This window comes from Vespa velutina, chromosome 9 (genome assembly GCF_912470025.1).
Source record: "Vespa velutina chromosome 9, iVesVel2.1, whole genome shotgun sequence".
NCBI lineage: Eukaryota > Metazoa > Arthropoda > Insecta > Hymenoptera > Vespidae > Vespa > Vespa velutina.
Genome location: NC_062196.1, coordinates 4,601,757 through 4,621,756, shown reverse-complemented (window position 1 = coordinate 4,621,756; position 20,000 = coordinate 4,601,757). Strand labels below are relative to the sequence as shown.

At 31.4% G+C, this 20,000-nt stretch overlaps 1 protein-coding gene and 1 long non-coding RNA gene across 9 annotated transcripts in view; both read right to left on the bottom strand.

The window, feature by feature from the left end:
* The window catches only part of LOC124951743 (solute carrier family 12 member 6), a 91,435-nt gene that overhangs the window by 13,875 nt on the left and 57,560 nt on the right, over positions 1-20,000 (bottom strand). For 5 of the 8 annotated variants that reach the window (XM_047500561.1, XM_047500556.1, XM_047500555.1 and 2 more), the window contains one exon: positions 57-154. Coding sequence is in view for 7 of the 8 variants with exons in the window: in XM_047500556.1 (XP_047356512.1) it covers positions 57-154 (98 nt within the window). In the remaining variant the exon portion in view is untranslated. Of the gene's footprint in view, positions 1-56; positions 155-13,373; positions 13,718-14,168; positions 14,345-20,000 lie in introns of those variants that run through there. The other 3 variants (XM_047500559.1, XM_047500558.1, XM_047500557.1) reach the window with 3 other exon arrangements.
* LOC124951749 lies at positions 5,916-8,015 on the bottom strand. The gene is made up of 2 exons (XR_007101698.1): positions 6,801-8,015; positions 5,916-6,211 (listed from the first exon to the last, which is right to left on the bottom strand). It is a non-coding gene; the product is annotated as an uncharacterized LOC124951749 (long non-coding RNA).

Below are 20,000 nucleotides of genomic sequence, written 5' to 3'. Positions count from 1 at the left end.
ATATATATATATATATATCACAAAGGAAAAATCATAAAAATTTTATAATAACTTACGCTATACAGGTAGAGATTCGTTTCATAGCCGGACTTTTTCTCAGAATTGCCGCCACCCACGATGGGGTCGCCGTCCCCTCCGACGCCACCTCCATCGCCTGTAAAAGAAAAACATTCGTTTAATAGCGTTCTATCGTGAAATCGTTTCTACTTCCTCCTTTACTACTACTTCTTTTTCTTCTACTTTTTATTTTTCTTCTTCTTCTTCCTCTTCTTTTTCTTCCTCATTCTCCGCGACCTCGTCTTTCATTTTTAATAAACACAAGACCTAAATTGAGACCAAACACACAACCGGTTTATTGGTATAACGTGTTTGATCAATTATTTCGTCGCGTTCGTATGAATTATCGACGAGAATAGAATTTCTAGATGTCGTTATTTTCAACATCATCATCATCATTAATCATCATCATTAATATTAATATTATTATTATTATTATTATTATTATTATTATTATTATTATTCTTGTCTAGAAGTGTTTGTAAAGTTCAAAATTTGCAGAAAGAAAATTTTTTTCTTTGTCAGAGTGCCAAGTCGAACGATTCAATGCGAAAGGTTGCAAAAATAGAAAGAAAAAAAGAAAAAAAAAAAAGAAATAGAGAGAGAACACAAGAAAAAGAAAAAGAAAATTACGCTCGCAATCTTGTCTTTGTTAAGATCGATTTATTTCATAAAAAAGAAATAAATAAATAAATAAATAAATAAATAAATATAAAATTCGAGGATAATATATTATAATAATAACAATATCTATAATATTTGTAAGAGAAGGAGACAAAGACAGAGATAGATAAAGAGAAAGAAAGAAAGAAAGAAAGAGAGAGAGAGAGAGAGAAAGAGAAAAAGAAGAAAGATGGGGGATGGGATCTGTCGTCGTTGGATAACTTTTGATACAATTTCCGGTCTACATCTGGCGTTTATCCAACTGGCACATATCGCCGTTAGTCACTTCGCGAAGGAAGGAACTTTCGTCGGCACTTCCTTCCCTCCTCAAGCCCCATTCCCAGCTCATTCATTCCACCCTCCCCCCCTGTTCCCACCCACTCCACCTCTTTTTGGACAACGGTATTTTCACTTTGTCCATCCTTGACGGACAAGAATGTGTTCGTGCTCGTCAAACAACTGAAAGCAAAAGCAGAGAAAAGTTGGGACACCCAAGTTCTTCTTGATTATTTTTATCTATCTATCTACCTGTCTATCCATCCATCCATCCATCCATCCATCCATCCATCCATCCATCCATCCATCCATCCATCCATCTATATATATATCTATTTATCTTCGTTTTTCTCTGTTTATCTTCTTTTTCTTTTCTTTTTCATAATACTCCTCTTTCGTAATGTTCCTTTACGTAATCCTTTTTTCTATTCATTTGGATCTCTTGATTCTAGATTTTTAAATATTATGAAAAAATATTTTTATTATTAAAGTCACACGCGTACTTCAATATTATTACCCCTATATATATATATACATATTAATTAATTTAATTAATTTTTTAATGCAAATTAATTAATTTTATTCACAATAAATTTTTAATTATAAATAAATTTTTAATTTATTTATTTCTACATATATATATATATATATATATAATTTTTTTTTTACTTCTATATATTAATTTATTAATTTGCATTGAGAATTTGTTTTTTTGTTTCTTTTATTTTCTTTTTTTTTTCTATTTTCAATTAGTAATAATTACTTTCATCAACGTTCTTATTATAAATATTTTGATAGAATTATATTTTATTTGTTTTATATTCTCTCTCTCTCTCTCTCTCTCTCTCTCTCTCTCTCTCTCTCTTTCTCTCTTTCTACACATAACTCATCCTAGAATTGTCCCTCGTAATTGTTATGTTATAGAGGTTGGCCACTTGGGTGTCGAGTAGGATATAAATTCATGTTTATATTTACTTCTCTCTCTCTCTCTCTCTCTCTCTCTCTCTCTCTCTCTCTCTCTCCCTCTCTCTCTCTCTCTCTGTTTCCTTCTTCCTTTCCTAGAGACACGAGAGGAAATCTCGGTTTATGATTTTTTCCTATATTTTTTCTCTTTCTTGCCCCCCCCCCCTATCCCCCCCCCCACCCATATATAACACAACGTTCCTTCGTACTTTTTCAATTTACTTGATAGAGTTTTTATTTAATTCTAAGCTTCCAAATATTTTCTATTCATATAAAAACATATAACTTTTTATTATTTCTATTTATTATTAATATTATCGAACGGATAGAAATAAAAATCTTAATTTTATTTTATTTTTCATACTTTCCTATTTTTCCTTTTTTCATTTACATCTGACATATATTTCTCAAAAGTTCATTAGATTCATTTATTATTTATTATTACTTTCTTCTTTTTATTTCTATTAATATTTTGATTATTTTTCAGATTGTTTCATACTATATCATCAGAGATAACTGTCATCGTAGAAATTGTCCTCGTAATTATTATTATTATTATTATTATTATTATTATTATTATTATTATTATAGAGATTGGACGTTTGGCTATCGAGTAGGATATAAATCCATGTTTATATTTATGTCTTTTCTTTCTCTCACTCTATCTCTCTCTCTCTCTCTCTCTCTCTCTTTCTGTCTATCTCTCTATTTTTCTCTCTCTTTTTCCTGCTTCCATTCTTAGAGACACGAGAGAGAAACTCGGTTTATCGCTTACGTCAATCGTAATCAAGCTCAACCGACGTTGGTACGTCGTAGAAACGACGAACGAAATCCATAGAACCATTCGAACGTACTCGTCCGGCGACACTGTCAAAGTCGATTGGCAATTTCTTCATGGATTTACAACACGTGACAGGTCTTCTTCCTCTCTTTCTCCTTTTTCTCCTCTTCCTATTTTTCTTCTTCATCTTCTTCTTCTTCTTTTTCTTCTCTCTCTCTCTCTCTCTCTCTCTCTCTCTCTCTCTCTCTCTCTCTCTCTTTCCGCAAACATTTAACCCTCACTTCTACTTATAATTAATTTTATTATTCATTTAATTCTTCCTGTTCTTTCCAAATTTATTTTCCGTTTTTCCATTTCTTTTTCTTAACAGATATGATCATTCGAAATCTTTTCAAATGGATTAATTCGTAATTATCGTATATCAATGATTTAATATTTTCTATAATACGATAAAAATATACGAAGTGTTCTTTCAATAGAAATATCATACACATCATTTGTTTGGAAGATGATTATCAAATAACGATGGGAAAGCCGACAAATTCGTTAACGATAGATAGGATATATGAAGAATTTCTATTGAAGTGAATCACATTGAATGGCTTTTTTTTCTTTTTTTTTTTTTTTTATCCATCGATCCTTTATTTCCTCGTTCGTCGGCCCATCATCAAACTTGTCCCGTTCTTCTTTTTTTTTCTTTTTTTTTTTTTACTTCTATTCTTCTTCCTCCTTTTCTTCTTCTTCTTCTTCTTATTCTTTTTTTTTTCGACGTCGACGAAGAATAATTTCGTCCATAATTTAACGTCGATCGCATATTATATTAGGTCATCGTTAATCCTAATAAATCGTCCTCGACGTTCGTTCTTCTTATGGAAAATTCCAAAATGGCTGCCATTGATATCGACATCGCCACCAATGCTACCAACCTTCCTCCCCCACAAACAATCACGATCGTATATATCCGTTCATTTTTACTTTATGATCGTTAATTGGAATATGAGTTATTATGGGATATGATGGAAAGATCGAGGAAGGATTGAGATCAAGGGATTGAATAATTGATAGAAAAGAGGAAAGAATTATTATTTAATTATTATATAGGTTTAAATAACGTATGATTCTTCGAAAATGGGGGTTTTCATAATCGATCGAATTCGACGACGTGCCTTTAACGAAGAGAACGTTAGATATACGGGAATGAATATGCGCAGAGCGATGGAATGAATTAGGGAGGACGATTAAAGCGATTAGCATGCAGCCAACTCACGACGATCGAGGTGAGCCCTGTGGAGTGGAAATCTGGTATATACATATATATATATATATATATATATATATATGTATGTATGTATGTATGTATATACATACATGTATAGAGAATAAGAGGTACTTTGAGATTAAATCGTTTTGCAGCACCGATGTGTGCGCATAATTTTCGCTATTTAGGAGAAGAAAGAGAAGAGGGAGGAGGAGGAGGGGGAGGAGGAGGAGGAGGAGGAGGAGGAGGAGGAAGAGGTAGAAAATTTTTCGAACAAAATTTCGATTTCTTTCTTTCTTTCTTTTTGTTTTTTCTTATCTTTTTCTTCTCTTTTCTTTCTTTCTTTCGACAGGCGATTAATCGGGAAAAAAAAAGAATTAAAATAATACATTAGATATGAATATATTAAATGAAAGGAGCAATTAATTAATTGATTCGACATTTTTCAATAGCTTCGAGCAATTAAACGATGACATAAAGAATTAATAAACTTAATAAATAAATCAAGAAACGTTAGAATAATTTTTCTTTTCTGAACAGATCGTTAAAATAAATTTTTTATCGAAAATTCGTCGATATCGAAGATATTTTTGATCTTTGCGATTATAACGTTGTCATTTATAATTTTCTTTTTTTTTTTTTTTTTTTTTTATTGATCATTGAATTTTCCTCTTTCGATTTACTATTAAACGATATCGAGAGAAAAAAAAATTTATTCATTATTCACGTATACTTCAATCATTCTTATCTAACACGTTTGATTATCTAACATGTTTAACTATCGATGATAATTATTTCTCAAAATGATGATCTTTCGAGAGTGAATCGTCAAAGACATCACCACGTTCATAGACATACACACAGACACATATAAAAACATGTTATCAATTAGTATTAATCTATCTTAAAAGTATTCAATTTAGGAAAAGACTTTTTTTTTGTTTTTTTTTTTTTTTTTTTTTTAGTATTCTTAATACGACTTTAAATTAGTTGAAATTAAAAGCGGCGTCTTTATGTTATATAATGTTACTTTAAATTGACTTTAATTATCGTCAAGACTCTTCTACTACATTTGTTCGTAAACTTTTCATCCCTTTGACCTTGAATGAGATCGCCTCTTGTACCCCTTCCCCCCCTCCCACCCCTCCCATTATCCCAACGCTTTGTCGAGTTTCTTTCGATTAATCTGATATTATGGATCTTACTAATTACAGTATAGATCACGAAATTCTCTATTTCTCTCTCTTTCTTTCTCTCTCTCTCTCTATCTCTATCTCTCTCTTTCTCTTTTTATCTCTAACGAGCCTTTAATAAAGGATTGCGTCTCTTAAGGAACAACCACAAGGCTTTTCTCTTATATAAGAGTTGATATATAAGACGATGTTAGTATTAAAATCTAACTATAGTATATTGTAGATACATATCTACATACCTGTATATTCTTTTTCTTTCTCTCTCTCTCTCGTCTTGTAAGCTCAAAGAGAAAGAGAGAGAGAGAGAGAGAGAGAAAAAAGAAAACGTCGTCACATCGCGCGAAGCATCCTTACAATGGAAACTACTTAACCCTCCGCTTGCCCTTGTCCTAATCTCGTTTAAGTGCACACCCGGTGACAGCCTCTTATCTCAGGTCAACCGTCTATGTCAGTGAACAAACCGCGACTTATTCGTCTCTTTGAAATTGACGTTTTTAAAAGTTTATTATCTGTTTGTTGTATTTCTTTTTTCTTTCTTTTTTTTTTTTTTTTTTATTTTTTTTTTTTATTTTTTTTCAATAATAACTTTTAATCAACAACAAGCTACTTGCAATATATGTGTATAATTGAGATTTTTTTTTTTAATAACGACTTTTTATTTAATTCAAATGCTACTTGTTGTATATACATATCTATATGCGTATGTATAATATCGTAAGTGATATTTTTTTTTTTTTCCTTCGCTATTTATTTTCTTTTCTTTTCTTTTCTTTTCTTTTTTTTTTTTTTTTTTTTTTTTTTTTTAATAATAACAATCACGTATACTTATACATGACAATAAATACGTGTCCCGTTTTAGTTTATAGCTTGGTATTTTTCTCCTATAACATCCTTTTTAGTAGCAGCCTGTCAATGTTCGGAACTACCGTTACACGGTTGTCTTTATCAGTACCTGTCGATAAGAACGTCCATGTGTCTTTCGTCGTTTTTACTCTTTTCATGCTTCCCGCAGACGTTGAACTTTACCAAACAAAAAGATTGAGAAAAGGATGAGAAATAGTATCGAAGAAAGTTATCGTAAAAAAAAAAAAAGAAAATAGAAGAAAAAAAAAATACAATACAATGCAATATAATAAAATAAAATAAAATAAAATAAAATAAAATAAAATAAAATAAAATAAAATAAAACAAAATAAATAAATAAAGTCTCTAAAAAGTTTATTAAAAAAAAGAAAAAAAAAAAAAAAAAAAAAAAATAAGAAAGCTATTCAGAAAAATATTTTAGAGAAATTTCAATCAACATAACATATGCAATATATAATAATTACAAACGTGTAAAAAAATCTACATTAAGATTATCATCTATAAAAGGTTATATACGTTTTCGATGATCGTTTACAAATAAAATATAATGCAATATAATAGAATGCAATGTAATCCAAAGGAGATGTATTTACGAATGTTCGAGAGGGGGAAAAAAAGAAAAAAAAAAAAAAAAAGGAAAAAAAAAACAATAAAAAAAAAAGAAAAAGAAAAAGAAAAAGTAGACAGATAAAAAATATCTAGGCATTGTCACTGCAATTTTAATTGTATTAAAGTGCACCCGTACCATTTAGTGACGGTTTCGTAATTAAAAAAATTTCGAAGTTGTACTTTGAATAGAGACATTAACGTGTGATAATAACAGAAGTGTCGAGAGGATTCCCGATATAATTTTCATTTACTCATTGCCGTGTTTGCCATGTAATTTAAAGTTGTAATAATTTGGTCTTCCTTTGTCTCTCTCTCTCTCTCTCTGTCTCTGTCTCTCTGTCTCTGTCTTTCTCCAACGTACAGACACACTCGTTTCCTTTCTCACTTCCAGAGTTTACAAAACTCAATTTTAACTCAATTTACTTTTTTCCTTTTTTTTTTTTTTTTTTTTTTTTTTTACTTTCCTTTCCTTCGTTGCTCCTTTCTCTTCCATTTTTCTTTTTATCTTTCTTTTTTTTTTTCCCTACACGATCACGAAACTAAACATACAGATCTATGTTAATGTGCGATATCATGTATATGAGTTGGCCTTCACGATGAAAACTACTTAGGCCGAGGCTACGTGTAGCGCGTGCGATGAAGAGTGCGACAATTTAGCTCGGCCACGAAGGGTCATGTGTCTTCCACTTTACACCGACTTTAATAACTAACCACTTTTTTTTCCATCCCTCCACTCCACCCATTTTTTTTCTTCCTTTTCTGCTTCGTCTTTTTTTTTTCTTTCTTTTTTTTTTTTTCCAGACACAGTATATGTTATTAGATATACACGGCCCACATGTCTTTTTTCTTTTCTTTTTTTTTCTTTTCTTTTCTTTTTTTTTTTTTGTCTTCTTATTTTTCTTTTCTCTTCCTCCTTACCGAGACAAACAAGTCGATCTATTTATCCTTATGATCCTCTTTTCAAACGTCTAATATTTCTCGCTCTCTCTCTCTCTCTCTCTCTCTCTCTCTCACTCTCTCTCTATCTATCTATCTCTATCTCTATCTTCCACGCTATTTGTTTACTCTTTATCGAAAATAGCTCGAATTACAGATCGACCATCGATCCCGGACGTATCGAGCAAGCCGACGACTGAAATAGACACGACATGTTGGAATATTAAGCAGAAATTGAGATGATATATGGATATATTCAAGAGTAGTTCTCTATGCATAATAATATTGCGATAAATTTTATCTCTCTCTCCCTCTTTCTTCCCCTCTCCATGAAATATATATATATATATATATATTAAAAATTTCATCATACCTATAAGATATGATATTTCAATTTTTAATAAAACGCTTCTTATTTTTCTTTCTTTCCTTCTTTTTTTTCTTCTTCTTTTTCTTCTTTTTTTTTTAGTCGAACGTACCGACCTAAATATCTTATCTTTTCGTATGAATATTAAAAAAAAAAAAAAAAAAAAAAAAAAAAAAAAAAAAAAAAAAAAAAAAAAAATGAAGCTTTTCGAAGAAACGAATTGCCATCGAGTGGACTTTGAGTTTCGGTGTCTATATTGAAGTTTGAATATCTTAATATCTAAATATTTGATAAATTTTTGATAAAGAAATAATACAATATTTGACAAAATGAATATGATTATAGAAATGAAATTTCTTTCGAGCGAATAATAAGTTCCAATGTATCAATTTAAAAAATGTATTTCATACTCAATAATAAATATATATATATATATATATATTACTCATAGATACAAATGATATATCAATTCGAGATAAAAATTTCGTTCGAACGAATGAGAGAAATTTAAACGAGTTTAACAAACGTAACCTATCCCATAAGATAAAAAAGAGAGAAAAATGAGGGAAAAGAAGAAAAAAAAGAAAAGAAGAAAAAAAAAAAAGAAAGAAAAAAGAGAAAAAAATTACATATATGGCCAATATAATATTATTTCCAATGTTATATGAAGTAAAACACGATATCGTTTTATAAAAGCACGTACGTGGCGTATTTCATTGACACGTACGCAGTGGAAACTTCTATCACGTTTCTCGTTATGTCACCGAGTTATGGCGAGCGAGAATGAGAAAGATAGACAGAGAGAGAGAGAGAGAGAGAGAGAGAGAGAGAGAGAGAGAGAGAGAGAGAGAGAGAGAGAGATGGATATATAGAGAAATGTTTGTCAAACCATTTGTCCCATATACACGCGATGCATCGACGCGGAATCATTACAACGATCCTTCAACGAGAATTCAACGAGAGTGCATTAATATAACAGGGGAGAAGGTGAGGGGGGGAGGAGGAGGGGAAGCTTTTCTACTATTATTCGAAAATTCCTTTCCTATAATAAAAGCGTTAAAATAAAATGACGCGTAAACATCGTATACGATGAACTTTACAATTCGATTGATTTGTTTTTTTCAAAAGCGAGTCGAATAAAACTCGACATAAATTTTTTTATGATCCCATAAAAATTAATTCTCCCTACGATATTCTTCTTTGAGTTATATTATCTGATTCGATGTATACGAACGTGTGTTCAAAAATTTAACATTCGATATCGTCAATTCGACGATTATTAATAATTTGACTATTATTTTTAATTTTAAATATATATAAAATTTGTTTAACGAAATGTATGATAATAAAATTGAGGAAAATTATGATCTGTTTGAATAATATTAAAAAAATTAATTGTACGATTATATTATTAAAATTGTATATTTTTGAGCTTTGAAATGTATTATTTGCCAAGGGAAAAAGAAAAATTAATAAATAAATATCATTCGCGAATCGTACTTCGCGTAATCATAATTTTTTTAATATTAACATTGTTACGTATTTTAATAGCGAGAGTCGTACTTAAAAAAAGAAAAAAAAAAAAGAAAAAAAAAAAAATTATGATTCCAAAAATGTATAATTTGTATGTATATATCGGTTGAATATTAAATCTAATTTCGTAGAAGGAAATATGAGAAATAAATGAATATGATAAATAATAAATCTAACTTATCGATGACGTGAAAAATGTATTACCATATCTCGTATCTATTTCATTTTACGTTGCATCACGCATCCCGTTTTACTTTAGCAAAAGCGATTTACAAATTCTGTTATATATTCAAGCATCCCAAGTGTAAATAGCATCGACCATTTTCTCGATTGAAATTCTCGGTTCTGCACACTCTCCAGAATACATATACCTATACATATATTCATGTACTCTCGCTTCGGATGCGAGTGGATTACTACAGTACTGTTACATGTCCGCGAATATCTCTCCAAAATTTTCAATGTATTCAACAAGATTTATACGATTATTTCGTGCGGAATAATAAAAATCCATATTGACATAGAATAATCGATCCTATCTAAATACGATTGATCGATCGATCGATCGATCGATCGACGCTTTATTATTATTCAAAGAGATTAATGTTATTTAATGTTACATCGTATAATGTTCATTATTTATACTTTTTTTCTTTTCTATATCTCGATTTACCTTATTATTATTATTATTATTATTATTAAAAAAAAAAAAAGAAGAATAAAAATTTATCCCCAAATTGGAAATATTGTGAATTATTTTCACAAATTTCCAATTTTTTTTTCTTTCTTTTTTTCTTTTTTTTCTTTTTTCTTTTTTTTTTTTTTTTTTTTTTTTTTTTTTTAAATTAAAAAAATGCCTCGTGCACATCTTATCGAAGGAAAATAATTTTTTCGTGCTTGTTTAAAAATCGAAATAGGGATTTCAGAAAAAAAAAAGAAAAAAAGTAAATAAATAAATAAATAAATAAATAAATAAATAAAAAAAAAAAGAAGTTTAAATATACTGTATTAATTGATTAATGAATTTTTATCACCGTCGGACAATGTCACTCGTGCCTTTTGATAATGTACAAAATTTTAAAATCCTTTATATAAATATACAATAAAAACTTTCTCTCAGAATCCAATTAAAAAAGAAAAAGAAACAAAAAAAAAATTATCAAATAGATAAAATTATCAATTAAGCAATAATACAAGTAATTTCGTTAATTATTTGTTCATCGATATCTATATATTATACCTCATTAATTTATTACGATTATATATATATATATATATATAAAGTTTGTATTAACTTTCAATCGTCTCTTTTTCTTTTCTTTCTCTCTTTTTCATTTTCTTTTTTTTTCTTTTTACGAAGAAACAATTCTCGATAATTACGTACTTGAAACGAAGTGTCGAGTCGGAGTCGACATTGAAAGTAACGAAGGCATTATTTTCAAGCAAACGAGTAATTAAGCTTTCAAAACGAATGAGCATGGACAATGAAGATTTGTCGAGAGACTCGTGATTCTGATTTAAAACCTCTTAAAACGCAAAGTTATCCGAAGTAACGATTGAACAAAACGATGAGATACGCTAGACGCAAATGACTTTCTTTTTACCCCTTTCTCTCTGTCTATCTCTCTCTCTTTCTCTCTTTCCCCCTCTGTCTTTCTCTTTCTTTCTTTTTTTTTTTTTTCATTTTTTTTTCTCTTTCTTCGTCATCTTCTTCTTCTTCTTCTTCTTCTTTTTCTTTTTCTTCATCTCTGGGATCTCGAGACCGCTAAAATTAGCGCTTTAACAGGGGGTCGTCAGAGTGGCAATTTACTACAAGCGCGCAAAAGCGTTTCAATCCTACAACACACGCTTTTCTTTTATAATACGACCCCTTTTTCCTTTCTCCAACGTTTATCCAAAGCACTTTTGCGGCTTTCGATAAAAGACGGACAAAAGGTGTATGTATTTGGTCGGAGGGGGGCAGGGGGTATATATATATATATATGTATATATATATATATATATATATATATATATACATAAATATATATATTTGTTCACAGTAAAAATCAGCAAAGATCTTTTGACATTTTACGAGACTTTACAATAGAGAGAACGGGATAAAAAGAAAAAAGGAAAACAAAAAAAAAACAGAAAAAAAAAAGAAAAAAAAACAAAAAAAAGCAATATAGATCGTACGATGGAAATGATCGATCGATCAATCCATTCCATTTTCCTACGGTCTTTCATGATAACAATCATGAAAACATCGAAACGAACGTTATTGGCTTACACACGAATGATTGATATTTTATTGTACGTAAATCTTTTTTTCGTACGTAAAAAAAGCAAATTAAAAAAAAAAAAAAAAAAAAAAAAAAAAAAAAAAAAAAAAAAAAAAAAGGAACAAAATGATACGAATGTTTAACCTTTAAAAAAAAGATCGATATAAAGTTCGACGTCCCTGGATAATCCAAAAAAAAAGTAGGAACTACCTCAGGATGTACAAAGGGTAGAAGGAGTAAAAAAAAGAAAAAAAGGAAAAGAAAAAAAAAAATAAAGAAGAAAGATAAACTGGGAGGGGCGAGGATAGTGGGGGAGGGGAGGCAGGCTAGAAAAAAGAAAAAGCTTTTCGTCGATAGATAAAACGATATATAAAAGAAGCAAAGTCGTTGATTGCTGACGAATATGACATACGTTTAACGCGTATTAAAATAGAAAAGTGCAAACCGAGAGATCGAGCCGAAGCTTTCCGGCTCGAATCGCGCCCGATGAACTGTGACCTTTGCTTGCACCCTCTTTCTCTCTTTCTCTCTCTCTCTCTCTCTCTCTCTCTCTCTCTCTCTCTCTCTCTCTCTCTCTCTCGATCTCTATGCTCTGTCTCTGTTGTGCATTCGAAGCAACGTTTTATGTTTCGATGATCAAAGAGAGCAAGCAATGGGCACCTACGTTTACCTCGAGTGACGTTAATACGTATACCGTGTGGGGTTGTCTGTGAGGTCGTTTTTAGACCCGGCACACAGGCATACATAATATTACTTTTTACCTTCGAACGTGGGCATATCATTATTCTTTGTTAATGTAAAATATCAAATGCGCGTTCTACTTTCGGGGAAAAGAAAAACAGAAAAAGAAAAAAAAACAGAAAAAAAAGAAAAAAAAAATAAAGATATTATTAAATATATTTAAAAGATTGTAAGAAACGTTAGAAAACAATGTTTTTCATTTTGTTTTCTTTCTTTTCTATTTTATTCTTCCTTTCTTGCTTTCTAACTTCTTTCTTTTTTTCCTTCTTGTTCCGAAATATATCGTACGCGATATACGTAAAGGAGGCAAAAATTATTGGAATTATCCTTATACACAGAAGCCAAATAATAAAGAAAGAAGTCAATAGTTTTTCCTTGTATGTAAAAAAAAAAAAGAAAAAAAAAAAAAAAACAAAAAAAAAGAAGGAAAAAAAAAAGGAAAAAAAATGGGAGGAAGAATATATTCTTTTGCCGATGTTTTCTTTTTTTTTTCCTTTTCCCCCTCTATACATACACGAACGAACATCATTGACTTATCTTAATATAAGGTCGGATACATAGAAGGAGAAATTTTTTTTATTCACAAAACAAAATGGAAAAAAAAACCAGGACGAACGTATTATTTTTTATTTCTTATTTGTGACACGTGAATGAAAGAAGGTAACAAAATAGATTCAATTTGTTAATGATTTCGATGATATAGGTAATGACAATGATTATAACGTGAGGAAGTTAATTGAATACGAAAGAATGATCGATAATAAAAATAAAGATAAAAAAGAACTATACATATGTATATATATATATATATATATATATATATATATATATAAATAAATATATCTACATATATATTAAAAATTCGTACCGGCTTCGAGTCGAGCCGGCGAGCCATCGGGCACGGACTTGATTTGAGATTTCGGCGTGCCCTCGCTCATGATTTCGAGGTGTCTTCGATCCTCCCGCGGACTAACAATCCAGGGAGGGGTCGGGGTATGGCGGGGATAGTTAAGAGAACGTTAAGCTCCCTCTTTCAGGTTCCTCCTGGGATAGGTTTACCCCTGATGAAATCTATAGCCGAATCTGCGGCGAATGCTTCTTCTCCTTTCTTTTTCTTCTTACTCTTCTTCTTCTTCTTCTTCTTCTATTTTTTCCTCCTTCGACTTCTTTTTTAACCACGTAACCGTTGTCAAGGATGATCTTAAAACACGAGGTGCGATCTCTTTGTCGTAACACTTTCGACAACATTCACGAGTGTGTCATGCTTCTTTCTCCCTTTTTCTCTCTCTCTCTCTCTTTCTTTTTTTCTCTTTTTCTCTCTGACTCTCTCTCTCTCTCTCTCTCTCTACTATTTATATATACATATATACATATATTTATATATATATATATATATATGTATATGTATATGTATATGTATATATACACACAAGAGGAAAGAGAAGGGAGGGGTGATGACTGATTAGTATAGGTGCAAGATGAAAGAGATTCCTATTGGAAGAATTTAGAGCTCGACTAGAATCTCGCGTCCACGAGGTATCTCCGCTTGCGGATGCTACGGACAGGGTCGAAAGAAAGAGAGAGAGAGAGAGATAAAAATAGAGAGAGAAAGAAGCTTTCCCACTCGCGGAAGGACGTGGGAGAGGCGCGCGCGCACACCCACCGATGGGTACAATCTTTGAGGCTAGCTAACTCTTTACCAGCTAGCTTTGGGATAGCTCACGAGGACGATAACGACGAGGGATAAGCACGATGATGAAGACGATCGACGACGACGACGACGACGACGACGACGACGACGACGACGACGACGACGACGACGATCGACGATCGACGATCGACGACGGCGACGGCGACGAATACGACGACGACGACGACGACGACAGCGGCGGCGAATACGACGACGTGTACGACGAAAACGACGACGACGGCGACGACGACGACGACGACGACGACGACGACGACGGCGACGGCGGCGACGACGGCGACGACGGCGACGACGCGAGGGTAGCTTTCCCTCGCGGAAACCTCGACTGATGGGGGTCGGAGAGGAACACTCCCGGCTTTTCCAGGGCTCTCTCTCCTTCCTCTCGCTGATCTACGCGCGCGCACATCCTCTCTCTCTCTCTTTCTATCTCTCTCTCTCTCTCTCTCTCTCTCTCTCTCTCTCTCTCTCTCTCTCTCTCTCTCTCTATTTTCCTCGCTCTTTATCTCTCTCTCTCTCTCTCTCTCTCTGCTATCCTCCCTTTGGCTCTGTACCTCCTCTCCTCTTCCAATGTTACATCTCTCTCTCTCTTACTCCTTCCCCCTCTCTCTTTTACTCCTTCCCTCTCCTTCTCTCTCTCTCTCCTCCTTCTCTGTGCACCTCTCCTCCGATGTTTCACCTATGTATCTCTATCTTGTGTTACACACCTATGTACGTATGTATATATGTATGTACGTACGTACGTATGCATCTATGGATGTCTCTCTCTTTCTATCTCTATCGTGTATATTATCTATGTACCTATCTCTCTCTCACTCTCTTTATCTTTACCTCTTCTCCATTTTCTCTATATTCGCATCTCTTGCTTTCTCTCTCTCTCTCTTTCATTCTTTCTCTTTTTTCCCTCCTCCTATCCCTTTCCTTCCTTCCTTCACTCTTCCAGTATTTCTATATCCTTTCTCTTTCCCTCTTATAGTCGAGCCACGATGTCCCGGGCGTAGTGAGCAGCCCATCCGCTTTTCAACCCTCGTCCCGCGCCTGCGCTCTCTCTCTCTCTCTCTCTATCTCTTTCTCACTCTATATATATATGTCGAGCTTTCCCCGCTCCAGTAAAATCTCCCACCAGCTCACAGCTTCCATCCATTCCTCTTTCTCTCTCTCTCTCTCTCTCTCTCTCTCTGTCTTTCTCTCTGTCTACCCCTAACTCCACCTACCTCTTTTCATCCCCCTAGTTCTGAGCTCGCGGCAGCGCCGCGCCGCGCCCGTGCACCCCTTCTTTGTCGCGCCGAAAGTCGGCCCGACGATTTTCCAACCGACCGATCGAAAACCTCCATGAGAGGTCACATCACCGATCGACATTTATCTTTATTATGGTTACCACTTCGTTTTAATTAAGCAGGGATGCTGGGATATATTGACTGATTATTTGTTTTTTCTCATTTTATTTCTTTTCCCGTATATTTTCGTTATATACTTTAATAATGATCATACATATATATACATACATATATATATATATATATATATATATATATATATATATGTTGTGAATTAATTAAAATATTTCAAGATAATATTTTAATATTAAAATATGTTAATAGATATTATAAATTTTCTTCTTTCATGTAAGATTTAATACTTAAATAATAATATATTATAATTATCTATAGAATTAATATATATATATATATATATATATATATATATATATATATATATACATATGCAGTTATAGTTTAAAATAGTATTGATCTATTCTTGTAATAGACTTTAATAATATACATAAATAATAAATTAACGTTATTACACAATATTCGGGGGAAAACTAGTTCATCCTCAATTTTGCCGTAGAACTTCTGCGAATAATATTTCACGTGTGCCTATGTAAATAATAATAAAAATATATATATATATTCATATAATACGGATACGTACACATCGATAGTTGATCGAAATATAATAGTTCATAACGAATAAAATAATGTTAATAGAATTATGATTTTTTTTTATTAAATTATATTCATCTTATTTTGTTTTCCTTTTTATTAACCAAAAATAAAATAACGTTAAAAACGATCTTAAACTTATGTTAACTCATAACACTTCGATACATTTTATTCGATACGTTTACACGTTAACTCATCTATGGGGATTGATGGGTGGTACCTATGGGTGAGGGTAAAGAAAGAGAGAGAGAAAAAAAAAAGAAATTCTCGAAGCTTCAATAGACCTGAAACTTTTAATCGGACATGTACAGACTTGGATGCGTAATAAGCGAATTAATTTCATTCGTCCTAACCGTGCAAAATTTTCACATAGAACCGAAACTTTTCCTCACTCCGAGAAGTTTCCCGCTGTTAACCGAAATTTACTTTTGCTTTGAACGCGCGACGGGAACGTTAAAACTCGACTACGTTTTGTCTCGTAACTTTCCAGTTTTGAAACTTCGTCTTCAAATTATTTCTCATTTCTCGTCCTAGAAAATATCCATTGGCAATAATAGCAAAAGAATAAAAAAAAAAAAAAAGAAAAAAAAAGAAAAGAAAAGAAAAGAAAAGGAAAAGAAAAAAGAAAAAAGAAGAAGAAGAAGAAGAAGAAGAAGAAGAAAAAGAAAGATAAAAAAAAGAAGGAAGTTCGTCGTATTCATATGAAACGACGAAATAAGTTGCCAAAGAGAGTTCACGTTGGTTATAAAAATGTCTCATTTATATGGTTGACTCTGGAGTCCAATTTTTTCTTTTTTTTTCTTTTTTTTTTCTTTTTCTTTTTTTTCTTTTTTTTCTTCTTTTTTTTCTTTTTTTCTTCTGTCTCTCTTTTCTTTTCCTTTTTTTCCTTTCTTCATAGATAAATTTATCCGATAGACGAAGATACGTAGATAGGTAGATGGAAAAGAAAAAAAAAAAAAAAAAAAAAAAAAAAAGAAAAAAATAAATAAACGAAAAGAATTTTCCTGTCTTTTTATTTATTTTTCTTTTTTTTTTTTTAATCTAGGTATATCAAACATTTTAGTATTATTACAAAAGATTAATTGAATTAAGATTATAAAAATATGATTGTATACAGTCAAGAAATTTGTTCATTAAATACGTGTATCATTAATGGATATAAATATGATCATCGAACATTGGAGCGAGGAGGGGGGAGGAGGGAAGAAAAAAAAAAGAAAAAAGAAAAAAGAAAAAAAAACCAAAGTTTAGATTGAAATTTTTAATTTCAATCAGCAACCTCTCGCGCACGTTCTTTTTCTTTCATTTTAATCGTTCGACATTCGATATCCTCTCTACTCTACTCGTACCACTTCAACGAGCGTTAGAAACTCTATCCGACGACTTTATTATTTTAAAGAAAATCAACTCCGACGTTACTTTTAATTTTTTTTTTTAACGATTTTCACCCTCGCACCCTTCAACCCCTTTTAAAGTTTATCATCTTCCGACGGCACTTCAAGAAATAACGATTTTATGAGAGTAGACCTCCCACCCATCCACCCACCCACCCCCCTAATCTAAGAGGTGGAAATATTTTCTAATTCCTTCGAAGTCAATTTTTACGAATAATATTTTTTGCAACGTCGATCATCTATCCTGCTTACGTATATATATACCTATATATATATATATATTTTTTTTTTAATTTTTATTTTTAATAATAAAAAAATCTTTAAAGAGGTTTCAATGTATTCAACGTCGACGATTGGTTTTTTTCTTTCTTTCTTTTTTCTTTTTTTTTTTTTTTTTATTACGTTATTACGTCATTTTATTTCTTCAATTCTTAAAAGATATCGAAAGAGGTACTCGTAAAAAGGGGACAATACGACAAGATTAGGCAAAATCAGGACATTATTCGACTTGTTTCGAAAAATAAGGACGACGACAACGACTATTACTACTTGGAAATTCGATTTCAAAGGAATAAGTACGGTACTGAAGTCTAAGGAATAATATGACTCTTGGATATAAAAGGACTATTGAAAGGCCAACGTATCGAAAAAGTTAAACTATACTGTCATGCGAACGCTATTTCCTCGATTTTTCTTGTTATTATTCTTATTGTATTTTTCTTTTGCTTTCCTTTTTTTTTTTTTTTTTGCTATTGTTTTGCTTTATTTTATTAAAATCTATCACAAAAACAATTCAATCGTCAATCCTATTATAGATAAAAATTCACTCTGATGTGTTACCTGTTACTCCATTCTTTTTTTTTTTTCTTTCTTTTTTTTCTTTTTTTTCTTTTTTTTCTTTAGTTGAAAAATCAATCTGAAGAAGAAATTCAATTAAACATTTTTGGTTTTTGTTATTATTGTTATTATTATTATTATTATTATTATTATTATTACAATGTTAGAGAAATTGATGGAAATTAAATTGTGTAATGGTTGTTGGAACCCAAATTTACTTCGGATGAAATTTCATTCGTGATAGCTTTCGAAAGGGTTAAGCTCTAAAATATCCAATTTCAGAATATATAAACTTGATGATTTCACTTAGGTTCAGAGAGTTAAGGTATAAATTTGCAATGATAAGTAAATGAAAATGTTTGTCGTTTTGTTTAATAGCATAAATGTTCGTGATACCAATCCGGGGATCTAATAATTTGTTGTACGAGGTATCGAATATAAAAAAAAAAAAAAAAAAAAAAAAAAAAAAACTACATACGTATATATAAATTTCGTAAATAGAAAATTATTCTCGTTCGTTTACTGAGAATCTCTCGAAAAAAAAAAAAAAAAAAGAAAAAAGAACAGAGATGTACCCTTGTTTCTCTTTTTATTTATGCAACAACAAGAAAGAATAAGAAAAAAAAATTAAAAATATTCAAATGCATTACGCAATTTAAATGAAAAAATGAATTTCAGATTTTAGATTTTAAAATCAATGATGCAGAAATATACACATGAAAAAATTTAAGTTTAAATAATGCGACATATTAAAAATTTGTTTGAGAAGTAACATTAGAAAATCAACATTATTAAAATAATATTTTAATGAACGATTCTTATCATATCAAAAATGAAAGAGATATCCTATATCGATAATAATATAACAATTAATTAACTATCTATAATAATAAAAGAATTAATTGGGTGATAAGGAAATAAAAGAATTAATCTTTCGTTTAAAAAAAAAAAAAAGAAAAAAAGAAAAAAAAAAAAAAAAAAAAAAAAAAAAGAAAAAAAAGACTCATATACCTAATCGATGGAAAATCTTCGAGGAGATAAATAAATATAAAACAAAGAACGAGATCGATGAATGGATATAAAAAGAGGAATGAAAAAATAACCTCTTTCTCTTTCTATTCAAAACAACAAGTAGGAAGAAATGATCTTGATTCTGACTTATATATGTCACGTGTACTTCGAACGACCGATAAAAGTTTGTTTTCTTGTTTACTTATGCATTTCCACGTAGGCCCTTAACGATCCCAAAGGGAACGTAGACAGCTTCAAGATTCTCGGGGACAACCCCATAAGCTCTGAGAAAGAAAGACGGATATAGACAGACAGAGATAGACAGACAGACAGATAGACAGATAGAGAGAGAGAGAGAGAGAGAGAGAAAGAGAGAGAGAGAGAGATACGTACATACGTATATACATATACACATATATACATATATATATGTGAGAGAAGCGAAAGGGGTGGTTCATGCGAGCTAGCTACATAGCTAGTCAGCTAGCAAGCTAGGTGAGAGTGGTAGAGAAAAGGGAGAGAGAGAGAGAGAGAGAGAGAGAGAGAGAGAGAGAGAGAGAGAGAGAGAGAGAGAGGAGAGTTGAGAGAGCGGGAATGGTTGA